This window comes from Oryctolagus cuniculus, chromosome 2 (genome assembly GCF_964237555.1).
Source record: "Oryctolagus cuniculus chromosome 2, mOryCun1.1, whole genome shotgun sequence".
NCBI lineage: Eukaryota > Metazoa > Chordata > Mammalia > Lagomorpha > Leporidae > Oryctolagus > Oryctolagus cuniculus.
Genome location: NC_091433.1, coordinates 42,452,380 through 42,477,231, shown reverse-complemented (window position 1 = coordinate 42,477,231; position 24,852 = coordinate 42,452,380). Strand labels below are relative to the sequence as shown.

The 24,852-nt window shown below is 41.5% G+C and overlaps 2 protein-coding genes across 5 annotated transcripts in view; both read right to left on the bottom strand.

Moving 5' to 3' along the window:
* Positions 1-607: 607 nt before the first annotated feature.
* DEFB108B (defensin beta 108B) lies at positions 608-8,953 on the bottom strand. The gene is made up of 2 exons (XM_017340963.3): positions 8,136-8,953; positions 608-3,415 (listed from the first exon to the last, which is right to left on the bottom strand). The coding sequence occupies exons 1-2, from the start codon at positions 8,191-8,193 to the stop codon at positions 3,252-3,254; spliced, it is 222 nt and encodes a 73-aa protein (XP_017196452.2). The 5' UTR covers positions 8,194-8,953; the 3' UTR covers positions 608-3,251.
* A 7,534-nt stretch (positions 8,954-16,487) lies between these two features.
* The window catches only part of SPATA18 (spermatogenesis associated 18), a 37,527-nt gene continuing 29,162 nt past the window's right edge, over positions 16,488-24,852 (bottom strand). For 3 of the 4 annotated variants that reach the window (XM_008248836.4, XM_008248843.4, XM_051831631.2), the window contains 6 exons: positions 24,326-24,484; positions 23,392-23,567; positions 21,717-21,840; positions 19,942-20,025; positions 16,946-16,991; positions 16,488-16,664 (listed from right to left, as the gene is read on the bottom strand). In XM_008248836.4, the coding sequence (XP_008247058.2) occupies positions 16,657-16,664; positions 16,946-16,991; positions 19,942-20,025; positions 21,717-21,840; positions 23,392-23,567; positions 24,326-24,484 (597 nt within the window). In that variant the 3' untranslated portion in view covers positions 16,488-16,656. Of the gene's footprint in view, positions 16,665-16,945; positions 16,992-19,941; positions 20,026-21,666; positions 21,841-23,391; positions 23,568-24,325; positions 24,485-24,852 lie in introns of all 4 variants that reach the window. The other variant, XR_515194.4, reaches the window with a different exon arrangement.

Genomic DNA, 24,852 nt, shown 5'->3' with positions numbered 1-24,852 from the left:
ACACCTGGGTTACACTGGTACAATGCCACAACTCTTTTGCCATCTAGTAAGGCACATCTGTGCCCTCTCCAACCAGGCCTTAAATTTGGCCTTCGGGGTTGGTGAGAAGTCAGTACTGTTCCTTGGATGTTCTGTCTCAGCCATAGGCATTAACTCCTTATATCTGCAAATCCTGTATTCTTCAGAATTCTTATTTCTTACTAACTAAGCCTTTATTTCAATGGCAATTATAATTAGTAATTTTTTAAAGTAAATAAATAACTTTTTTTAAAAAAAGTTATTTGTTTAATTGAAAGTCTGTGTTACAGGGGTTGGGGGAGAGAGAGAGAGAGAGAGAAAGATTGATCCTCCATCCACTGGTTCACTCCCCAGATGCTGCAATGGCCAGTGCTGGGCCAAGCTGAAGCCGGGGAGCCAGGAGCTTCATCCAGGTCTCCTACGTGAGTGGCAGGAGCCCAAACGTTCGAGCCATTTTCTGCTGCTTTTCCTAGGCCATGCTTAGCAGGGAGCTGGATTGGAAGCAGAGCAGCCAGGACACAAACCCACACCCATACAGGATCCTGGTGTTGCAGGTGGCAGCTTTACCTACTGTGCCACAGTGCTGGCCCCATGATTAGTAATTTTTTGGAGGAAGCTTTACCTATTGAAATTAGCATGATTTCTCTCTCCTTATTAGGTTTATGCTAATTTGAAAGGCAGTGATATTGAATGGTCAAGACAAAGTCTCTCTGGGTTTAAATCCAAACTTTATCATTTGTTTGCTGAGTGGCCTTCAGCAATTTACTTAATCTGTATATATTTCAGTGCCCTTATCTATAAGAATGTGGATAGCTACAGCATTCCTTTCCCAGGTCTGTTATTCCTAGTAACTTACCTGAATACATTATTGTTATGCATTATCTGGTGTATATTATACTATTTGGTATATATTATGCATTATCTGGTGGATAGCAATTACTTTGTAAGAAATAGCTGTGATGGTTCTTGAGACATAGCAACATTTATGAGGCTTCTTGTAGTTCTCTAGGACTACATATTCCATGCATTAACATCTGCTGGTGGTAACTCCAGGATGCAGAGTCTGTGTCTCACTAATGCAGGATCTGTAAGCTTCTCTCTCTCCTCATCCATGCCAGGAAAGAAAGATTTTATTTCTGGTTTGCGGGACAGGACAATCATTATAATTACCTCTTCCATGAAATTTTTTTCTAAATACTTAAATGACATTTCTTCTTTCATCTCTTCTGTGCTATACTAAGTTATCCAGAGTGCTTAGGTTTTGTGGAATATAAGCCAAGGATGGCTTACATGTTGGCTTTAGCCTCTGCCCTACCAATTTAGGCAATGATTTAAGGTTTTCTCAAGTGCTTAAGTAGAAAAGGACAAAATATAAATAAAAGTGGGAAGAAAATAGCAAATATAGGTTAACACCAAATATTATGAATCAGTTATTGATTAATGGGTTAATACTTGTGATGATGAGGTATAGGTAATTTGAGATGCAATTCTTGTGCAAAATAAAGGGGTCTAGTTCAAACAAAATAAAAATTCTGAAGAAATAAAGAGACAGTCAAAGGAAAACTTAATGGAACTGTGTGCAAATTACTTCAAGAACTCAGAAAGAAGGGCTATGATAATAAGGCAAGGATAAAATTCACTGTGAGAATTTTCATATACTTGTTTGCTGTGGTTTTAATATGATTTGTCCCCTTGAACTCATACAGGAGCTCATCTCCAGAGTCTTACGTTAATGATGCTCAGAGGTTGGAAATGAAATCCAGTATTGCTGTTTGGAGGTGGAGCCAGTGGGAAGTGATTAGGTTAGATTAGGTCGTTAGGGTGGGGCCCCCACAACTGAAATCCAGTGGCTTTATAAGGAGAGGGACAGAAAGCATAGAGACAGAGTTCTCCACACACTCCTGCCCAGCTGTGACACACAAGAGCCTGTACCATTGTGTTTGGACCTTGGATCTCCAGAACTGTGAGCCAAAAATAAAATTCCTCTCTTTATAAAGTAACTCACCTCAAGTATTTTGTTATGATAATAAAAAACTACCTAATACATTGTCCAACTTTTTCTCTTCCAGACAGATGCTTAACTCAAGGAATAAATAATATGCATTGCAAAAATATATTTAAAGCTTAGTTGGAGCTCTAACTTGAAGAATAACACCAAGAAAAATTTGGCACTTCAGCAAGAGTTGAGTGGGTTGGATTGTGGCTGAGTCTCTGAGATTTTGAATGCAGTGTTTTGAACTGTCTGAGATTTCAAGTCATCCATGTAGCACAAATTAGTATTTTGTGCTACAAAATCTTGTGCTACAAATTTGGCTATATCAGGCATAGTGGACAGTAAATGCCAGTTATTATATCCTTAAATACCTTGATTTCTACACTGTTGTCCACAACTTTACACACAAAAGAACTCTATTGATGCAAGTCTCTTTACACAAAACAGCTAAAACTGTGTCAAAGTCAAACAAAACAGTGATGTGTGTGAAAAACACTCAGTGCACGTGGGAGGTAGACTAACGCCCCCTCCCTCTCCAGCCAAATCTGTCCATACTCTCACTGAGGGAATCCATTAATAGGTCACCTTTTATGGCAAAGAGGAATTGGGTTGCAGGTGGAATTAAGGCTGCTAATGAGCTGAACTTTAAATAGGGAAATGATCTTGGACTATCCTGGTTGGACCCAGTGTGATTACCGGAGTCCTTAGAAAATGCAAAAGGGAGACAGATTTCTGGTGAAGTCTGATTGATGTGAAATTGGATTGTGCACTGCCCTTTTACAGGGCGGGAGACCCCACAATTGTGCCAGAAAGGAAGGAGTGCCTCTTCACTACACTGTGGTTAGGGAATAGGGGTCGTCTCCCCAGAGGAAAGATGGAGGACTGCAGTGCCAGACAAACACCGTAAAATTCCCTTGCTCCACCCAAAGTCCATTTCAGCCAAGCATTCCTCCAGGTCACATAGAAGGATGAAATGTATGGAGAACCAAACCGGAATCGAGTGATAATAAAGAAGTGTTTAAAATGGGTTTTGTGTTTGCTGGTTTTGCTTTATTTCTTGAAATGGAATTAAGGCTCTCTCTGGGGGAAAAAAAGAAGCAATAAAGTTAGAGACAGAAATACAGAGAGAAGTGGGGGAAAGAGGAAGAAGGAGAAGAGGGAGAGGGGAAGGGAGGGAGGGAGGGAGAGAGAGAGACAGAGAGCGAAAGCGAGCGAGCGAGAGAATGAATATCCAATGACTTCATTTCTTCTTGGTTGTTGTACTCTTGATTCTTGGCTGTTTCCCCAGGGGCAAGCAGCAAGGTCTGTTATTTAAGCATCTCCCAACGTGGATTTCTGTTTGGATGCAGTATCTTCGGCAGGAGCCATTTGGGCGCTCACAGATCTCCTTGAGGTTGCCTCTGACTGCACATGGAAGTGGGTGATTGTAATCATTCATTAGTGTCCCTGAAGGTTTAATTGAATCATATGGGGAGGGAGGACATTGTCAGGAGACAATGTTGTCAGCGTTTTTGTTGTTGTTATTTGATTTTTTAAAGATAACTCTTTAAAATCTGATGTCAGACAAAACTTGGATTTGGGGTGTTCTTGAAATTGGGTGCCCTTAAATAACAAAAGGCTGGAGCTGAATAGTTCTCCCCACTTTGGAAGTTCTAGAGCAGGCACAGTCCATTTGTTCATCTTACTCCTTCTTGTCTGCTAAACTGATGACACAGAACTTTTTGACATCATAGCTTTTACTGCTGATTTTCCTGGAGTAGAAGAATGTTTTTAGAGAGAAAAAATATGTCCCTGATAGACAGATACATAGATGAGTGCATATGTGCACGGATATATGAGGGGGCTTCAAAAACTTCATGGAAAAATGAACCTAAAAGATAACTTGATTCTGGTACAAAAAATTGAAAACCATAGTTTTTTCATAACACATTTTCCATGAATATTTTGAGAATCCTTCATTTATGATAGATTATTTTACATATGTATCTTTGAAAAGTGGAACTCAACTATATATCTAAAAGATAATAGTTTTCAAGGGAATTGGGAGGCAAAATGTTTTTCTGAAGAAGGAAACAGTATTCATATATACTTTATAAGCCAATATGTCAGTATTTGTTACATCCTCTCACTCCCTTCTCTTACTCCTCATCTCTCTGGCACTAGTCTCTGAGTTGCAATCTTGCTCCAGATACCACTGCATACATTAGGTGTGAAACATTCAAGTTCCTCTTAAATATTGAACAAACATACTTGTTTAAAATATTGAATAGCATTTTATTTATGTCATAAAATATTACTGTTCTGCATGTGGGCCACACACATTGAGGAGCCCTGTCTCAAAAGTGGTTTAATACTGAGCAGTCTCATAATGAAACAGAACACCCCTTTTCCATGACACCTTCTTAAGCTCTTCAGGGACAGCAAGAGAGGTATCAAAACCAGAACTTATAGTCTCAAAGAGAGGTATCAAAACCAGCACTACAGTCTCTTTGTTCTGGAATACAAAGGTCAATTACTGAATAGCTTCAAATCAATATAGGAGTTTATTATTTATTATTCAAAAAATGTCAAAATTACATTGAACTGAAATCCGAATGTATTAAATTGAATTGAACCTTTCAATATACATAAAATAATTAGTAATGTAATGGATGTAATGACCAAATATGAGACATCATAGTTCTACCTAAAATGCTAATTGATAAATAATTTTAAGGGAATAATTTTGTTTAAATCAATGATCATTCTAAGTGTCGAGTGGATCCTTGGGCTTTATATCTCTTATCTGTAACTAGTTGACTACTATTTGTGCATAGGCCCCATTTACCTTGGGCTAAATTTGGCTTATTGCAGCTAGAAGGGTTCTGAGATCAGTGTATTACAGAAGGTGAACTGACACGTGGCCATGATGTGTGACAAGTCACTCTTGAACATCCCTCTATCATAGAACTTTTCTCATTCTACTATGGTTGTCACTTCCTCACCCCACTTCACTTCTTGGTGATAAATTCCTTGAGGGCAAGAATTACATCTTACTCTTCTCTGTACATGCACATACACACAATTACCAGAATTCAATTCATGTATTAGTATATAATAGGTATTCAGTAAATGATTGTGCAATTATTAGTTAAGATTTTCATCCTTTAACACGCTTGTACGGAAATAGGTTGTTACTCTCAGTTCACATGTCTTGGAATTAATTATGTGTGATATTTTGCTGCAGTTGGCTATGTTGAGCACTAAGTTTTCAAATCATAAGAGAGCTTTGTAAAACTCAAACATGTCATTGCTCATTTGTAAGAATTCAAGTCACATTAAGGGTATTTTTTAAAGTTCTTTGCTAGTGAACCTTGTACATCACACATTGTGGGCACACTGTTATTTCTGTTTGCTTTAGAAACAAAAGTGAGAGCTGCATTGAACATCATGGTTTATCTTATCTAATCATTTGCCTAATAGATGAGAAAATGAGGTGGAGGGAAATGAAGCAACTTGCCCAAGACACCTAGTGATCTAGTGAAGGAGGTGATAGGGACAAGCTAAAGCTTGTGTCCTAACTCCATTCTGCTTTCTCCTCCCTCCCCCTCCCTGTGTCTTCTACTCTGCACTGTCCCTTCTAGCTTCCCTCCAAAAAAAACCTGCAATGTCCACCAAAAGGCAATCAGAAGGACCTCATCCTTCAGGCAGACTTGTTTCTATGTTAGTGTCCTGTTTTCTTCTGTAGTTTCATTTGATTCCATTTGGTTTTTGCCTCTGCTCTCCCACTAAGTTACTTTATCTCTTTCTTTGAGTGGTAGTGAAAACATAAAAATGAGCTAGATTTTCCAGATTGGAAAGTTTTAAAACTTGGTGAAAGGCATTCATTTTCCAGGGATGTGGATGCTCGATATGTATTTTAAAATAGTTTAATAGGTTTTGCTCATCACACTTGTATGTTTACTAAGGGTGACTGTTCAGTAATCAAATGGGCCTTTACTAATCAGATGGGCCTTTAGCAATGCCAGACTGACAGTTATCTTTTTGTGTACTCCCAAGTTCGTATGATTAGATATGGTTTCACTTTTACCCAGTCCTCGGAGAGTAATAGGAAGGAGGCAGCACAATAGACACTACAGTAGAATATAAATCCAAAAAGAAAAGACAAAGCCATTACTGTTATATTTAACTCACTCTTTCTCCTTGGGAGAGGCATTCACTTTTCAGGGTCTAAATTTTTTTTCTCTATAAAATACAAAAATGGACTAAGTCATCTTTAAGACCCTTTCAAGTCTTTTCATTGAATAATTTTGTAGTACGCTATCTGCAGCTGTCTTAGCTTCTCTGCTTGTTACAACAAGGCTAACTCTTTTGTTAAAAATATTTTTATTTGTTTAAAAATATTTATTCTTCCTTTCCAAAACAAGAAAACATTTTCAACGTGATTTATGAAATGTTCAGTGATTCTCTAATACATCCGTTCTTCACAATGGTGATGTTACATGATGCAGTAGCTTGACCGCAACCATGGGGATACAGTTACAAACCAGCCTGTCATGCATTCTTAAACCCATGTGGAGTATGGGATACAATACATACTTCATACACATGGAAACACACACACACACACACACACACACACACTTACCAAAGGAAAGGTGCAGATGAAAACCTTGGACCAACAGCTCACTCTTCGTGCTAAACGTATCTCATGATTTTCCTTTCAGAGCTTGCACCCACAACCATCTCCCTTGAGGCTTAGTGCCTAGACTTTCTAACTCTGTTACTTTTGGCTTTCAGCTGTCTTTTAATCAGGTGTTATTTATTTCATAGCTCTCACCAGTGAAGTATCTCCTTCATCTCATGGCAATGTTCGATTTTAGGGAATTACTGACTTTTCCATAGACTGTTCAGCAGTCAAAGTGGCCCATGCGTTTTGAGGAGTCAAGGGGCATTGTAGGGTTTGTTCTTTGTACACCTGCTTCCTAGAAAGGGCCCAACAAACAGTGGATGGTCAATAAATATCTAATAAACTGAACTGGTATTCAACTTCACTTCCCTCTCCCACTTCAGCCTCTCCATTGTGCTTCTTCCAGATTGTTTTCCTGAAAAAACACTGCAATTTCCTCACAGTCTACCCTCATCCCCTAAACCTGTAATACTATGCAGTCCCTCAAAACACAGATGTAGAAAGGAAAGTGCCTTTCTACAAATATTATAAAAATCAATTGTTCCTGAAAATATCAAAGAATTTTCTACATTGCCATATGCCTATGACCACTGTCCTACTCTTCCCAACTCTTAAAGTCCTGGATTCTCAGGAAAAGATAAAATATGCTACCTGATGTAGAACAATAATTTCTTATTCTTCCATAGATCTACACATTCAGGAGTTCTAGGAAATGTCCTGATCTATGTTGATTGGTCACTTCCTTTGGTAAAGGAAGTACCTCTGTGAAGGTGACTTATCCCTACGATTCGTGTGTTTATGCTGAATGCAGGAGGAAACTCTATTGCGGGATCATCTCTGGTTTCTGTGCTTTAGTTCTACTTGATCAGACAAGATATGTATGGGAAGAGGTATATTTAGGGGTTGGGATGAAGCCTTAAAGGACAGAGTCAAGCCCGACGGGCCAGCAGTTTTGAGGGTAATGTGTTGGAAGGTAATGTGTGAAGGACTCCAGCAGTCCTTTCAAGGAGATTTCCCCAACCAGTCCTTTCGCCTGCCTCACTGTAGATTTGGCACAGCTCTTACACCAATGTCTTAGGATAACAGTGGCCAGAGGACAGTGGCTAGAGGAATTTTGGAAACCAAGATTTAGTAGCATAATGCCTGTATTTATGTTACCGAGTTTAGAAGCTGTTAATAAAGATGCCTAATTAAATTCACACGTACTGATGTAGTAAAGAGGGTTTCAAGCACTTGAAACATCCTTGGCTTCATTTCATCTAAACAACAGCTGCTATGGAGACCTAATGAGCCAGGTGGCTGCAGTCTCACAGCCTACAGGTAGGTCTCCCAGGTTTCTCATTAGACCCCCTTTTCGGGGCACAGGTGACAGTGATTTTGCTTTGTATACCAGGTCCCCTAAAGGTCTCGGGCACTCTACTCCTACCAAAGCTTCTACAAAGTTTATTTTGTTACCTGGCAGAACTTGGCTCATAAAGAAGAGGATGGTGAAGAGGAGGGCAGCTGTTCTCATGGCTGAAGAAAGAAGAACGCCTGGCTTCACTTCCAGGAGGCGGAGAAAACTTCCGACCGTCCTGGCTGTCCAGCATCAGTGGAATGTCTTTGGATAGTAAGTTTCCTTCTGTATCTCATTAGGGGTATCCATGGACAGCAGTCTTCTCTATTTGCAGGAGGACCTCTGTGGGAAGACTGAGCGTTCTTGTTTTGTTGAACACTCAGTCCATTAGAAGGATGTGGCTGCACAGTTTTGACCAGGAAACCTGGCTAAATAGGAACATAAACTGCCAACCTTTTGGCAACAGATTAAAGCTTATGAACAAATAGGCATCTATATGAAGTTAAAAATGAATTAGGCTATGTTGGGAAAATAAGTTGGTTAGTGGCTAGATATTCAGTAAGTGACTATTGATAATTCACCCTGCTGATAATTAGTCACCCTGCTCACTCCTAGTCTGAACTGCCACAGTGCTTTGCTTATGGTATGGTGCTTATCTCGCTGTGTGAATGTGTGAGCCTCTTGCTTGCTAGAACCAAATGGTACTCTTCAGAGGTAAGGAAGGAAATGAAGCACTGGTCATTTATTCTCAAATCCTCCTCATCAAGTGATCAAGTGGAACAACGCAGAACAGGTAGGAAGTCTGCCTTTGAGTTCTAAATCTCTAGATTTGCTAGCAACTAGGTCTGGATATAGGCAGGAAGTTTTTCTTCCTTAAATATATACATAAGGAATATATATATTATATGCAATATATATATATATAATATTAGATCCAGCCCAGGAAACTCAATTGTTACCATGCATTAAGCCAATTTTACAACACACTTAGCCCATTCCATGACATTTTATTATTTTTTAAACTGCACAAGAATTTGTGTCAAACAATATAAACCTTCTTAGTTACACCAGCGTACAATTTGAATGACAGCAGCAGTAGCAGTTTGTTTTCCTTTCATTTAAATTTGTTTCTACATCATCGAGAACTAACACTGGCTCCTTCCACTCTCCACTTTGCAATGCACTAGGAGAGGGCCAACTTTGGTCCTAGATGATACCTGCTCATAATGTCTGAATTTCCTGCAGCAGAAAAGGAAAAGGTTGGGAGAGAATGGCAGGGAAACATAGAACCCCACCTTTCTACTTCTTAACCTACCAATATTTTAAAGAACCATTAGTTGGTTAATCGAGGTTACTAAGAGCAAAAATTAATTTGAATCAATTGGTAATCTAACAAAACAGTTAAAGATTTTAAGAAACTATTACTGAAACTGTTTTATTGTTCTATCATGTATGTGTTAAGTGCATGTGTTGGACCTTCTGGTATGTGTTTTCATAAGTTGTTATTTAACAGTTAAAACTGTTTGCTAAGTTTTCATTTGATATTAAGTTATTGTCAGTAGGCAATCTGGGAAGCCTGGCTTGTTCCCTCTTTCTCTATTCTCTTCAAGATAGGAAATTGATTCTACTCTCAAGGACTCTCCAGTATGTAGTTTGACCTTTAGACCTTATAAAAGGAATGGCTAACATTTTCTGTAATAATAGCATACCCAAAAAGAGAGCTTAAATTATAATTTCACAGTTAGATTTACTTTGCCATGGGCACAGTAAACAAGTAAAACCTCCCTTTCAGACCAAACAAAGGGAGAGAAAGTTTTAAAGTGAGGACGTAGCTTTCCTCAAGGACATTGTCCGCCTCACAAAAAACCACTATCAGATCATGCCTGTGATTATAGACTTCTAGTTTAGGCCACTAAAGATTAGCGATGGGACTGAGCGCCCCCTTGACTGGCATCCTCTTAAAGGTTTCCTCTGCTTTAACTCCGGTGTTTGGCGTGTTTTGTGGCGGCTTTACATTAACAAACTGCATTATATCTCAGTAAGAACTCTGAGTCGACACGATGATTGTGTTAAATTGCTTAGGAATATTTTTAATTTTTTTTTTTTTGGCTAGGAGATTAATTGCCCCCTGAGCCTTAGTCAGGATCAAATGCTTAGATCCTTTTATTATCATATTTACTGCCATGCTGTTAGTATTTTGTGTATAGACATCCTCCATCAAATTATTTGAATTTATGGAAAACAGTCAAACCAGGGATAGTGTTACAGATTGTATTTGAGGATTCCCCAATTTGACCATTACTGAGTATCCTCCCGCTTCTTAAGCAACACTGCCATCTTGTGGCTAACTCCATCTATTTCTCAGGGCAACTTGCAAGGTTAAATGAACTAGAGAGATGCTAATACCATCAGATTGGAATTGATTTATATCCCTAGAATTTCCTCCAATTTTGGATCAAGCTGGTTGGGGGGAAGACGTCATCCAAGGAAATTTTACACCTTTGGTTTCCAATAACCAATGTCATTTTTTATTAGATTACTACCTTTGGCATTCAGTGAAGAAAAGCTGAATTTATTAAGGAAAACATTAAGAAAAATAATTTCTACCAAAGCTTCTCTATTAGCCCACAAATTCCAAATGCTGTCATGCTCAAGTTGGGTTGTATTTGACTCTTTCCTGGAGCTTTTTAGAACTGGCTTTTGAAATTAGGATATGAAAAGCAATTTCTCCGAGCAAAGAAAAACAGGAGGTTTTAAATTTTTCAGTTAGAGTTAGGCAATTTCACATCAACCCAAGAAAGGTCAGAAGTTGTCACATCCCATGAAGGCTGGCAATGTGCAGCAAAGGAGTGTCAGACACATCAGGATACAGGATGAACACAAAGAGATCTTGGATCAAAGGTAACCCTTTTTTTTTTTTTTTGGACAGGCAGAGTGGACAGTGAGAGAGAGAGAGACAGAGAGAAAGGTCTTCCTTTTGCCATTGGTTCACCCTCCAATGGCCGCCGCGGCCGGCGTGCTCTGGCCAGCACACCGCGCTGATCCGATGGCAGGAGCCAGGTGCTTCTCCTGGTCTCCCATGGGGTGCAGGGCCCAAGTACTTGGGCCATCCTCCACTGCCCTCCCGGGCCACAGCAGAGAGCTGGCCTGGAAGAGGGGCAACCAGGACAGAATCTGGCACCCCGACCAGGACTAGAACCCGGTGTGCTGACGCCGCTAGGTGGAGGATTAGCCTAGTGAGCTGCGGCACTGGCCAAAGGTAACCCTTCTAAGATGAAGTTGCCTTAGAAAGACAGAGCGCACTCTCTCTCTCTCTCTCTCTCGGCCGGCACCCCGGGTTCTAGTCCTGGTTGGGGCGCCCCATTCTGTCCCGGTTGCTTCTCTTCCAGTCTAGCTCTCTGCTGTGCCCCGGGAAGGCAGTGGAGGATGGCCCAGGTCCTTGGGCCCTGCACCCGCATGGGAGACCAGGAGGAAGCACCTGGCTCCTGGCTTTGGATCGGCACAGCGTGGCCGTAGCGGCTATTTGGGGGGTGAATCAGCGGAAAGCAAGACCTTTCTCTCTCTCTCACTATGCCTGTCTGGGAAAAAAAAAAAAAAAAAAAAAAAACTCTCTTGCTGGCCAGTAAGACTGTTCAGCCCAACACAGCAGTGGAATAGGTGAGACCTGGGTTTCCTAGAGCTTTCCATTACACAACCTGCCTACTGTTATCCCATAGTGAGGGCCCCGAGAGTCTGACATTGCTCCCACTCTCCAAATGACTTTAAAAGGACCCCAACCCGCCCTGATACTATGCAGTCATGGCTCCAAGATGTGTGCATTTGCATTCTAACTTCCTTCAAATGAGTCTCCAGTCTGAGTAAAGCTCTAACAGTGAAACATCAAGAATTTGCCAATAAAGCCTGAGTGGGTGTGGAGGACTTTGTGGGGGAGGGCCCTCAAAATGACTTTGTATAGAAAACAGATTCTCCACACTCAATTGTGCGTCTTCTCTGGTGCCAATCCATGCCTCCTTCCTCAGCGTGAGTGCAGAGGCCTTGGGACCCTGCTTGTCAGGCTCTTCGCAGCTTTCAAGAGGCACCTGCTATTCCACTGTATGCTCCAATGAACTGGAAAACCTCCTGTTAAGAGCCCTGAGTTATCACATGCTGCTAAGTTTGGGTTTCCAGGTGACAGTGCCAGGGAAAACCCAGACTCAACACACTATCAACCTTATGGACTGACTAGGAGGGGACTTCAAAACGGTCATGGGGAAATAGAATTTAGCACTGTTTATTTCTATGTGAAAATTTTGAAATTTATGTGGTTTTTCCTAATATGCAGTTTTCCATGAACTTTTTGGAGACACTTCCTATTAGCTCCTAAACTACAGGGGATTACCAGTCAGAGTCCCCTTTTCAGGGGTGCACACGGCTGCGGAGAGCTGGGAGCATTTTCTCCACAGCTGGAAGTCTTGCTCACCGTTGCACCTCCTGGGCCTCACATGGTGCCTGGAACATCATTTAACAAAGCATCAATGCTTCTCAAATGCATGAATGAGGAGTGAACAAATAACAGTTTTCCATTATAACTGCAAGCTAGTGACCCAGAGAGCTGGGCCAACCTACTATTCTAAAGACATGGCTCTGAAACGTGTCACTAACTCTAAAAGACAGGAGTAAACAGGAGACAAATAAAACGCCTGAGCCTCAGCATCCCAACACCAGAAACCAATTCCCACAGGCTCTGATTCATCCAGTGGCACTAAGATCTTCTCACACTTGTCCAATTACTGAACAGCCCTTTTGAAATATATTTTAGGTCACATCTCATTACATTATTTCAATAATATCACTAAAATTAAGGCTTCAGCTATACTGAAATAAACCAGTAACATACCCCTTTTCATGTTCATTTGTTGCCCAACCAATAGAAAACTGAAATAGCTGTCTAGTTTTGGTAAGCAGTTGTCAGTGATGGCAGGTGATCCTGCTGACACCCAGTGGGCAGTTTTTAATTGTGAAATTGTCCCATCACATTTCATTTTGGAATAGGAAAATTATTTGCTGCTTTATTTCCAAGGATCATGCTGACTCATGGTATTAAGGTCAATAATACACTTTACTTCTTTGGCATTTCAACGACATATCTGAGCTCATATTTCTATGACCTAAGGCAGCTGATAACTCTAGCTCCTTAAACGCTCCCTGACACCTTACCCTTAATTATAGACAAGAAATTATTCTAAGCCACACTGCTAAGAAATTTTCCATCCAATCCAAACCATAGAATGACATTGGCATTTACTTGTGAGGAAGAATTTTGGGGTACCTAACAGCAAATTAGAGTGGTGTGAATGGATAAACAAGAACGCAGTAAACAAAAGAACTGATGCTATACAGTATAGAGGAACAAAAGGAAACAGGAAAGGGTTTTACCCTGAAATAAAAGGGCCTGGAAGAAGCTCATGTAGTGTATTGAATGAAGGGAATCCTTAGCTATGAAGTGGAAGACACACCTAGATTTGTAGTGAGGAGCAACTGAAAGAATGTAAGTGAAACCTCCACAAAGATGGGAAAGTGGTGTTCAGAGAGCATCTTGAACACGACACTGAGCTGTGACTAGGATAACACAAGTTGGCAATTAAGCTGCAGTAGATTTGCAGCCCAAGAGTCAACCTCAGAGCAGGGTACAATGTTTACTGCATTAACTTTTGGCCCTGGGGGGAGGGCACCACCGAACTTGGGAATTGGGGAGGAAAGCACTTCCTTGCAAAGAAACAACAGTTCCAAAAGCAGTCTTTCTTGACTTTATTGTTAGATGGTAGGCCAATAATATACAGACCAACAATTACCTAGTTTACAAAAGCTTTTCATTTTTCAAAGTCTCTAAGTTTAAGGCACAAGTCAGCCTCTTTTGGTCTTACGGGCTGTTTCCAAAACTTACTCCACACAATTCAGCTTTCCCTGGATAGTTCAAGTTCAACTTAGAAACTTGAGAAATGGCAAGTGGCCAGGCAGGATACAGAGCAAATAAACTGAGCTATGTGTGATCTCTTCCCAAATTAGGGTATACATTTGGCTCTGGGGGAAAAAAATCTGATATATAGGCACTTGCATTGCTGAGTCAGATTTTAGATAAGCTCTTTTAACATATAACACAGAAAAAATGGTTACAAGGTTTTAATACATGCTGAATTTTCCAGGATGCAACTGCTGTGTAAATCAAGGCAAGCCTGTAAGATTTTTTTTTTGTCTGAAATACTACCAAGAATTGGCTACCATTTCAGAAAGGCACATCCAGTGTTAATACTGTGGTCTTCGGCCGGCGCCATGGCTCACTAGGCTAATCCTCCACCTAGCGGCACCAGCACACCGGGTTCTAGTCCTGGTCGGGGTGCCAGATTCTGTCCTGGTTGCCCCTCTTCCAGGCCAGCTCTCTGCTGTGGCCCGGGAGGGCAGTGGAGGATGGCCCAAGTACTTGGGCCCTGCACCCCATGGGAGACCAGGAGAAGCACCTGGCTCCTGCCATCGGATCAGCGCGGTGTGCTGGCCAGAGCACGCCGGCCGCGGCGGCCATTGGAGGGTGAACCAATGGCAAAAGGAAGACCTTTCTCTCTGTCTCTCTCTCTCTCACTGTCCACTCTGCCTGTCAAAAAAAAAAAAATACTGTGGTCTTCTGTTGCCAACATAACACTCATTGATCTGCCTTTGTAGCTGGTGATTTGACACAGAGGTTTAGGAATCTAACAACTTTATCTTATCTTCTAGCATGGTTATTTTCAAGGTTTTGAAATACATTTTCCTAAAAATTGCTTTCCTTTTCTGCTTCAGTGTTATAATTATGGTACTATACTCACCGTTGAAAATTATATGTAGATGTGCTCACAGATTATATTAATTTTGATTTCCATTTCAGGAAATTCAGAATATTTTAATATTGGAGGCACTGAGCCTGGTAGGGTTAAGAGAACCACTCATTTCATCCAACCTCCTCACTCTACAATGAAACTGGGGCTCAAGAGAGGTGAAGTAATTTAATCAAAGCTACAAAGCAAACTGAAGGCCAAATTGGGACTAGGAGCTACCTAGGCACCAAGCCCTCCTTCCAACACTTTATCCAGTCTCAATAGATGACAACATAAACGCACCCAGAAGGAGAAAGATTAAACTTACACCTCTTAGAATGAGCTGGTGACCACTAGATTCAAGGGGCAAGAACTGAGGAGGTCCCCGCCATCCCTCAGCTCAGTGGCAAAATCTTTACAAAAATTTGTTTTTCACCTGAAAAGCATCAGGTGCTGGTTTTGTCAATGTACTTATACAAACTGAGCTGTGGCCAATTCAGAGTTTCTAAAAGGCCTATGGAGAAAGCAGTCACTTGTGAGGCTTGTTTAAGGTTGGCTTGAAAGTGACAAACAGGGATTAGCATGTGGTACAGGAGGTTAAACCACCATCTGCAATACTGGCATCCCATTTGGGCACAGATGGGCTCAAGTCCCAGACCTGGCTGCTCCACTACTAATAACCTGGGAAAGCAGTGGAAGATGGCCCAAGTGCTTGGGCCTCTGTACCCACGTGGAGGACTGGAAGCAGCAGCTCTGGGTTCCTGGCTTTGGCCTGGCACAGCTCTGGCCACTGCAGCCATTTGGGGAGTGAACCAGCAGATGGAAGATAACTGTCTCTCTCTGTGACTTTGCCTTTCAAATAAATAAAAATAAACCCTCAAAAAAAAATCCCTTTAAAAAAAGTTTGTAGGAAAGCAACACTTCATATGCTTATCTTGGATGTGAACTTTCAAGTGCATTTGACAGGGAACAAGCCAAGGAATGTGGTCTCAATTTAAGTCAATAATGGAGCCCCTCCTTTGCAGTCTTGAGTTAGGGATTTCAGTTCCTAGGAGGTAGAATAGGTAAAGGGCATGTCCCAAGTAATTGCATTACAACAGTATGAAAGAGTTTCAGAAAATAAACAGGAAGCAATTAACATTTAGCTAAAATCTTGCTTCTAATCAAATTGCTGCTGCACAATTAAGAAGCAAGAAAATTCCCTCAAGGAGCTTCAACATTAAGGACTCAACTTGGGCCCTCTCTATTAGGAACAGAGAGGCAAGCTAACTCATTACATTCTCTTCTGCACTTAGCCGTAAATCACTGCTGCCCATGGGGTTCCCCAACCTGAGAGCAGGGCTGTCATCCAAAGCTTAAAAGGAAGTCAAAATAGCCAGTATTGGTCTCCTGTTAAAAGCTGACCCCAACAATCATAGTGCTTATGATCAACCTGTAAACTCAAACAACCTGTCCTTTCTTTCGGGCTCAGAGACCTTCTACACTTGTTCAGAGTTGCTCTGAAAGAACCTGGTGTTTCAGGATGGACATCTTGAACCTTCATAATGGACTTTGCTTCAAATGAATATGATCCTAAACACCTATGCAATCGTTTTTATGAAATTAATGAAATTTGTATCTATAAAATCAAATAAAATGCAATGTATCTAAAGTTACAACACGCTAAGCCAAAGCATTTAACTCTCTGTGTGGAGTGATACACAGAATTGCCTTTTCACATTAAGGTAAGTGAGGTTGGAGGCAGACAAGGCAGGCGGATGGAGACACTGGAGAAGATGTGATGGTGGGCTGTGGCAAAGGAGCACCTCTGTTGGCTTCAAAACCCTGGGGAGAAAGATACATAGCTCATTACTATGGTTCCTTTCTTAGATTTTCTTTTGGAAACACTTAAATGAAAAATGAATAGTTGTGCTAGGTTTACAGCAATAAAACCTCCCAATTGGGACCTCCTCCTACAGACCTACTAAGGGGCAATGAGCAAAAGGGCCCAGGGATGCAAGGTGTGGGTGCAGGGAAGGGATGCTTCCTAGACGGCAAACATTCTTTTGGGTGCCCAATGCTGAGAACCAGAAGAAAACCTGAGCCATCTCATCTACCTCACTTACTTGGCAATGAACATCTTATTGGAGAAGGGCTCCGACTTCGAGATAGCTGGAAAATATAAAAATGGAATGTGAATGACACAGCAGATGGAACTCCAAGGGGAAATCCTTTGGAAATGTGTTTTCCTAAAGCCATCTAAATAGTTGCTCTGAGGTACTTCAGAACTAGCATTTTTTTCCCCTAAAGTCAACCACTGTGATTCCTTCAATACTTGCTAAAGTAAATGGGCACTCAGTTTGGTTTAAATTATATTATTAATTAAAATTGGTGCAATGGCCTAAGAGCACCCACATTGAATGAAATGCTTTGCAGAAAATAATTAACTGCTTAGAGCTAAATCTGTGGTGGACATTTTTCATAAATTATCCTATGTGTCCAAAATTCTGCCTTAGTAAGGTCCCCAGGCAGCCAGAAAAGAACCATTTTTCAAGTCTCACCTTTACTTTCACTACATGAGAAGCACCACAGTCACTATGCCTGTTACAGCTCAAAAATAACTGGCCACAAGTAAGAGTCTTGCTCTGAGCTTTCAAACACTTTAGATACACAGATGCTAATGAAGATGCAATCTGTTCTGGATGAATCCTGACCTTAAGAAGCCCCCAGACCAGACTAACCAAAAATAGGTGTAGTATATTTTACAGTGTACTCAGTTTCACTGGGGGAGAGGATGATGAAAAGAGAAATATGGGGGCTGGCGCTGTGGCGCAGTGGGTTAACATCCTGGCCTGAAGCGCCGGCATCCCATATGGGTGCCAGTTCGAGACCTGGCTGCTCCACTTCCAATCCAGCTGTCTGCTATGGCCTGGGCAAGCAGTAGAAGATGGCCCAAGTCCTTGGGCCCCTGCACCCACGTGGGAGACCCAGAAGAAGCTCCTGGCTCCTGGCTTCAGATCAGTGCAGCTCTGGACGTTGTGGCAAATTGGGGAGTGAACCATCAGATGGAAGACCTCTCTTTCTCTTCCTGCCTCTCCTCTCTCTGTGTAACTCTGACTTTCAAATAAATAAATCTTTAAAAAAAAAAAGAGAGAAATATGGCATCTGTCTTACCTCTGAGAATATACTGATTTTACCTCTAAAATGTAAACATGTTTATTCTCCCTTGGCACAAAGTAAGAGGGAGACAGAAGGTGGTCCAAACATGTGTGGGGCTTGCCAAGAGGACACTGCCACAGACAGGCCTTCCCATCAGAGTCCTCACACCGTGTCCTGGCGGGAGCACACTGGAGTCCATCACCACTCTTTCTTCCCATACACAGTTTCCCCTCAGAATGGGGAGAACTGTGACTCTCCTGGGATAGCGCTCCCAACATCTCCTTTGTATCGATCAGTCCACCAAATGCACTATCCTATTTGAAAATCTGGACTATTAAGCTACAGTGAAGTCTCTAAGAGCAAAAAGACTGTGGCAGGCTTGCCTTTCCCACTTCGCCAGTGTTTCCTAGGCCTGAACGTCCTCACCAATTGCCTGGCCAACTGAAATTCCACCCATTCTAAAAGATTAAGTCAAAGACCAACTCCCCCATGAATCCCTTCCTGACCACCAAATCCAGAAGCAATCTCTGTCTCCTCTGATAGTTCTAGCCCTTGTCCTGTCTATAGTGTATCACATTGTGGACTCAATTTTTATTTCCAGACTGGATTGCATTCAGTTCATTTGTATCTTCCTATATCGAGACTCATTTTCAGGAAAGAGAACATCTTTGAGTCACTTTCTTGTCCCTCCCAAATCTAGCCTCCAGGAGATACAGAAGGCATGCTTGAGAAGAAGCGTAATGATAGATGCTCACTAAACTCAAGCAGAAAGGCTGGTCTTACTGCCTGCTGGCTTTTTGTTTGGGGTTTTGCCAAAGAGGTCTTGCTACTTTAGGACTACAGCTGGATTTCTAGAGACAATTTCATAGAAGTAGACATTTGCCGGGCATGGTTCTCCTCCACTCTCTCTGTCTTCAACCAAGTTGAACAAATATTTAAAGAATTTTTATATGAAGGAACAGTGGATTGTTAACCTGTACAATGTCCACATGTCTTGGTCCAGTCAAAAGCCATTGACTAATTATTGTTTTTGGAATAAATAAACAATAGCAAATCACAATATTTTGAGGGGTGTTATCTCCATAGTTTTCATAGATGTTTTATTTATCTTTCTTTGATGAAAGTATTAGTTTTCCTTCCGAGAACAAATACACAAAGAAACTAAGCGGGGCCGGCACCATGGCTCACTTGGTTAATCCTCTGCCTGCGGCACCAGCGTCCCATATGGGTGCCGGGTTCTGGTCCCAGTTGATCCTTTTCTGGTCCAGCTCTCTGCTGTGGCCTGGGAGGGCAGTGGAGGATGGCCCAAGTGCTTGGGCCCTTGCACCAGCATGGGAGACCAGGGGGAGGTGCCTGGCTCCTGGCTTTGGATTGGCACAGTGCCGGCCATAGTGGCCATTTGGGGAGTGAACCAACAGAGGGAAGACCTTTCTCTGTCTCTCTCTCTCCTGTCTATAACTCTACCTGTCAAACAAATTTAAAAAAAAAAAAGAAACTAAGCTTATTTTTTCCTAACTTGAAGTTGAAACAAATTAATTTCCATAATGCACTTTATAAAGTACTGAAATCCTGACCATTTGAGCAATTTCTCCAAGTTCTCACAATAATTCCTAGAGAATCCAGGGATCTGTCCCCAGATAGGTTGACTAAGGCACCATTCTCTGTCCAGAAGACTACCTGAGCTCCAATAGTCCCTTTCATTCAAAGATAAAAGTAAAAATATGAAAAACAGAAATTCTATTATTCTTTGAAGTAATTAGGAAAAAAAAAACCTGTTTTCTTCTTTCTAAACTGATTAAACTCCTTAGCCCACAGCAGTTTGACCATCATTTTGGAGTTAGTATTACTGCAACAGGTCCTCTTTCTTCCTATAGATTTAAAATCATCTCTTTTATAGGTGATTGTCGAAGTAAAGTGTCTACCATACAATGTTTTGTGTAAAAATGATGAGACAGATATGTACCGTGCTTAAACCAATACGGCTACGTGGGCAGACCGGACTCAAACTCCTGCTTCGACATCGACTTACAGATCGAACTGAATTCCACTACAAAAAAAAAAGAGAGAGAGAGAGAGAGAGAAATAAAAATGGTCAAGAGCCTATGAAGACTCAGACAACTTAAAGCACCAAGCAGATAGCACGGAGTGACTAGTTCTGATAGGGTTATCCTTGCCTGTTCCTGACAATCAGCATGAGCTACACTCCTTTCAGTTCCTAGAGCTGCCCAGTAGTGGGCCACAACTTAAAACCTCATTACAATGTACGAGGGGATATTCAGATTCCTGGGGCAAGCAGAATTGCATTATGAGTAAGCAGTTAAGAAATTGCATTTGGGTTTTCAAGTATTAGAGAATACATGCTTCATGTAGGTAGGATCTGTGTCTGTTTTATTCATTGCAAAATTCCTAGTTCCTAAACACAGGCTTAGGTCATAAGTAATGACTGAAAATATAAATATCATCGAATGAAATAAGCGAAACATTACTGCTGCCCATGTACCCTTGAAAACTCTAGTAACTAATTTGAGATTTTTACCAGTAAAATCCTTCTTAGAAATGCCCCTTCCTTCAACTCTTTTCTTTCCCAAGTTCTTCCTTTTAGGGGGTCACCATTTTGTCTCATGGTGTATGCCTGGTAGTGGTTGTTTCCGCCCCCTCCCTTGCAAAGTGCACTGCAGATGAGAGTTTCTGAGCAGAGAGTGATGCAAGGCAAAACGCTAGTTTTGAAAGATCGTTCACTGTAGCACACATGTGATTGTCAGAGCCACAAAATCCAGTTGCTATGGGCTCCCTACCACCAAATACTTTATTGTGGCAGGATTCACTGGGGGACTTTAAAGCTACAAAATCCCTTAGTAGACATTTTTGAAAATAAACCACTCCCCTTCCCTGTAAGTAGGTAAAGCTGCCATGCCCAGCTCCTCCATTCTCAGGTTCAAAGGGAACAGGGACAGAAACCAGCCAGAGTGGCTTTGCTGCTGACTAAGGGGATTCAGCTCAGAATTTATTCAGCTCTTTCTAGGAAATGCAGGCATAAAAATGACACAATAGAAACTCTACAGAATAACCAAGCTCTCATGTCACTAGTTCCAGCCCCCAGTTGTTCAGTTGCATTACAACACACACACACTCACACTCCCAAGGCTCCGTCATGAACACTGCTTAACTATTTAACATGTTCAAAACATCCCATGACCAATGTATGGAAGAAGCAACTTCCAAAACTGAGTGGCTCCGCTGACTCCATCTCCTCTACCCGCTTCCCTCCATCCATCCCCTCCCTACACATCATACCAAGGAGAGAAAGATGGCACATCCTGCTTCCCAAAATGGATAATTGTCAGCAAAAATTTGGCAAATGGTTTCCTGATAGTTAATTAATCACTTCCAAGTGTTTAGAATTATTGAAAGCCTCCCTTCAAGTTCAAAGAACTCAGTTCATAAAATGGCATCCTCCTTCTGTGACAGTGGAGGCACTTATGACCAGTTCCATCTTATAAATACAGCAACACATGAAGATATTACTCATCTTCATCAGGGAATTACGAAGACCCATGGAAGAATCAAAGAAAACAGGAATCTGTTCTTCCTAAGACCATCTCCTTTTTCTCCTTTGTATGAAATATTATCAAACCACTCTTTATGAATTTCTTTTATAGAATCTCTGGGTTTATAAATGTTCTCGAACTTGTGAATCAAACACTTGGGATGAACTGTCATTATGCAAGGCCACCGTACAAAAGCCCCTCTCCTGGTGACAGCTTCTCCCTTCATAATGACACAGTCATTCTCCATGAGAGCAGGCCACACGTGATACAAGACCAAGGGAGCTGTGAAATCCGAGTCATAGCTGCGGCGGTACCTGTTGCGAAGAGACAAGTGACAAGAAAGAGAGGTAAGCAACTACAAGGCATAACTGGGGAGCGGGGGTGCTGGTGGTATAATTTCATTATACTGGATCTAGATAAATATGGGTTCTGTTATTAAAGTGATGACTGTGGGTACTCAGAATAGGAACCAGTGGTAAGTAAGACCCAGTATGGACTCAGGTTCCAAGACATGTCACTCTGATTTTATTCTGTTTCTTCACAAGGTCACAAGAATTGCAATTCAGGAAACTTCTAGAGATATAGATTATCTGAAGCCCATAAGGTTTCTATCAAATCTTGCATGCTATCCCTTCGGACAAAATAAAATAAACATAGGTGGATGATAAACTTGAGCAGGTGATTGGAGACTGGCTCAAGGATCATATCTAAAGAGGGAAACTTAATGGGTCAATGGGAACCTGACTGATGATGCTGGGGGCTCCCTCTTTAATGCAATGATGCCAACATGTCTATCAATGATTTGTGAGAAATGTAGAAAATATACTCAAAGGTGTGGGTGAAGAGTAAAAAAATTACAACAGATGAAGTGTCAAAAAAAATCAGCAGGCTGGAATAATAAGCTGGAGCTAATAAGATAGATTGCAATGTGGACACATGTGAGGTCCTGTAGTTGAGTCAAAGAAGTATTTAATTGCACAAAAAGAGGATACACATGGCTTAGTCAAAGCACAAGTGAAACTGTAATGGGTTTTAGTGGTACTCAAAAGGAGTCAACAGTGTTATAAGGCAGCAAGATAGGAAGAAAGAGGAGAGAGAGAGAGGAAGGAAGGAAGAAAGGGAGGGAGATACTAGGGAACAGAAAAATGAAGCAACGTGCCCTCACTACTAGGGCTTGAGGCCAGTCAGTGCTCCTACCAATAGCTTGGGCTCTTCCCAAATAAGGTCTAGCTGTATGCTAAAATCTCAAGAAATAGCAACAAAGTGCTTTAAACTCAATATCTTCCATCTTGTATGTAAAAGATTTACCAAGTAATGCCTGGTTGAAACCAAATGGTCCTGGACAGAAGAGTTAAGAGCATTCCTTGTGAAGCATTAGTGTGGTGTGCATAAGGAACACCCGGGTGCCTGTTAAGTTTCCAGTTCTCGAGCTCCACCCTAGACCGGCTGCATAGACTATCATGGAATGTGGTCCAGAAATGTACATGTTTAACCAGCACCTTGACTGATTCTGATGCAGATGATCCACATACCATACCTTGAGGAACCTGACCTAAATAATGTAATTAAAAACAATAAAATGTAATATGCATATTTATTTGCATAGCATATTTTTATGAAAAGGAAAAAAAAGGGCTTTGAGCAGCCACCAAGTACTCATTAGTTCCTCCTAAAGACCAATGGCAAACGGGAGAGGGCTCTGCCTTGTAGTGCAGGGAAGCACAAGGCAGAGCCTAGCAATCTGGTAGTATCTATTGATTCCCCCACCCCCACCCCAAATTCCTTTCCATAGGCAATTCCCAGAGAACAGAGACAAGGCCATGTATTAATTAGGAATCCCTGAGTGTTTGCTCTGTGTCTCTTACTTGCAGTCATTAAAAATCTCTCCATCTGCCCCAAATGCAATATCTAGAGGTGGCTCTAATGACTGCATGGCAAAAGCGATGCAACATATCTCCTGGATGAAGTCGCTGAGGAGGCAAAAGTCAACCTCAGGAGGGAATGATATCTTGGGGTTGACATTCATGGCTCGGATCACATCCTAAAAAACAAAAGATGGCATCACTTTGTTACCAACCTGCGACAAGAGACTCCAGCACCCTATGGATGTTATGACTGATGGGAGGTAGGAGGAGGGCACATGAGCGAACCAAAGTTCAGAGTACTAGAAGGAGAAAGCTGCTGCCCCTCATTAATGGGCCAGGAGGAAAAGCAGCCCAGAGTACAGATGACACACTGAAGACTAGGAACAAAACCTCCTGTGGCTTTTATTATTTCCTCATTTTTCTGTTCTGGTAAGTGTATGACATACCAACACAGAACTCTGAATTGTTCGTAGCCCATAAACATTTACCAGTAATGCGCCAAGTACTGTGCTAAGCAAATGACCTGCTTCCTTCCATTTAATCCTCTCAACAACTCTATGGGGTAATGGCCACTGCTGTTCCCATTTAAAGGTTTGCAGACCAAGGCACAGATAGGTTAAGCAAATGTGTAAGGTCACATAGCAGGCAAGTGGCAGAGTCAGGATGTAAATTCCCACTGCTCTTTCTTAAAGTCCTTGCTCTTAAGAACTACAGCATCTGTCTCCCAATTTACTGAAGGGCTCAAATGTGGACTAGAACTCGGAGGCTCAGAAAACTGCTCCCCATTAACTAAGAAGTAGCCAACAGTGCCTAGCACCAGTAAATCAGCGGCTGCTCCCTTCTTCCCATCACATAGGTAGTACTAAACACTGGCTGGGTTCCTGAGCTCTTGCACTCCATGTAAAGAAGCCCTCACAAGAGGGCCAACACCTACATTAACACTGCTTTGGGAGTCATAGAGATCCAGATGACAAACGATGTAGTCCGAGACAGCATTTTCAAAGTCATTGGACCCCACGTAGGATGCTGTCAGTGACTTCCTCACACGGATCTTGAAATGTCTGAAGGCCATTTTCGCTACATGGAATGCCTCCTGCACGTGAAAACAGCAAGTTTATTTGGTGGCAGGAGGTAGGTAAAGAAGTCCAAAGCAAAGAATTAGAAAGACTCAAAAATGCAGCATCATATTGGTCTTCTGATAACTAACTGAAGTTGGCCAAAAGTATTTTCAATCTGGGAGAAAATACATCTCTTAATTTTGAAAAGTACTTAAATACATCCAGTATGTTCCCTCTTACACACAGTTATCTGTGGTCAAAGGTCCAAAAATATTACTAGTGCAATGCGAGATGATGATATTTGAAAAGAGTGAAAGAGAGATCACATTCCTATAACTTTTATTACAATATAGGATTCCTAGTATCTCAATATGGGACTTAAAGACAAATGTATTTGCTTTGG

Excerpts from the sequence above, each read along its gene's own strand:
- DEFB108B (XM_017340963.3), bottom strand. The coding sequence starts at position 8,193 with ATGAGAACAGCTGCCCTCCTCTTCACCATCCTCTTCTTTATGAGCCAA. Across the intron at positions 3,416-8,135 it reads TATGAGCCAAGTTCTGCCAG|TCAGAGGCAACCTCAAGGAG; the intron begins GTAACAAAATAA and ends TTCCATGTGCAG.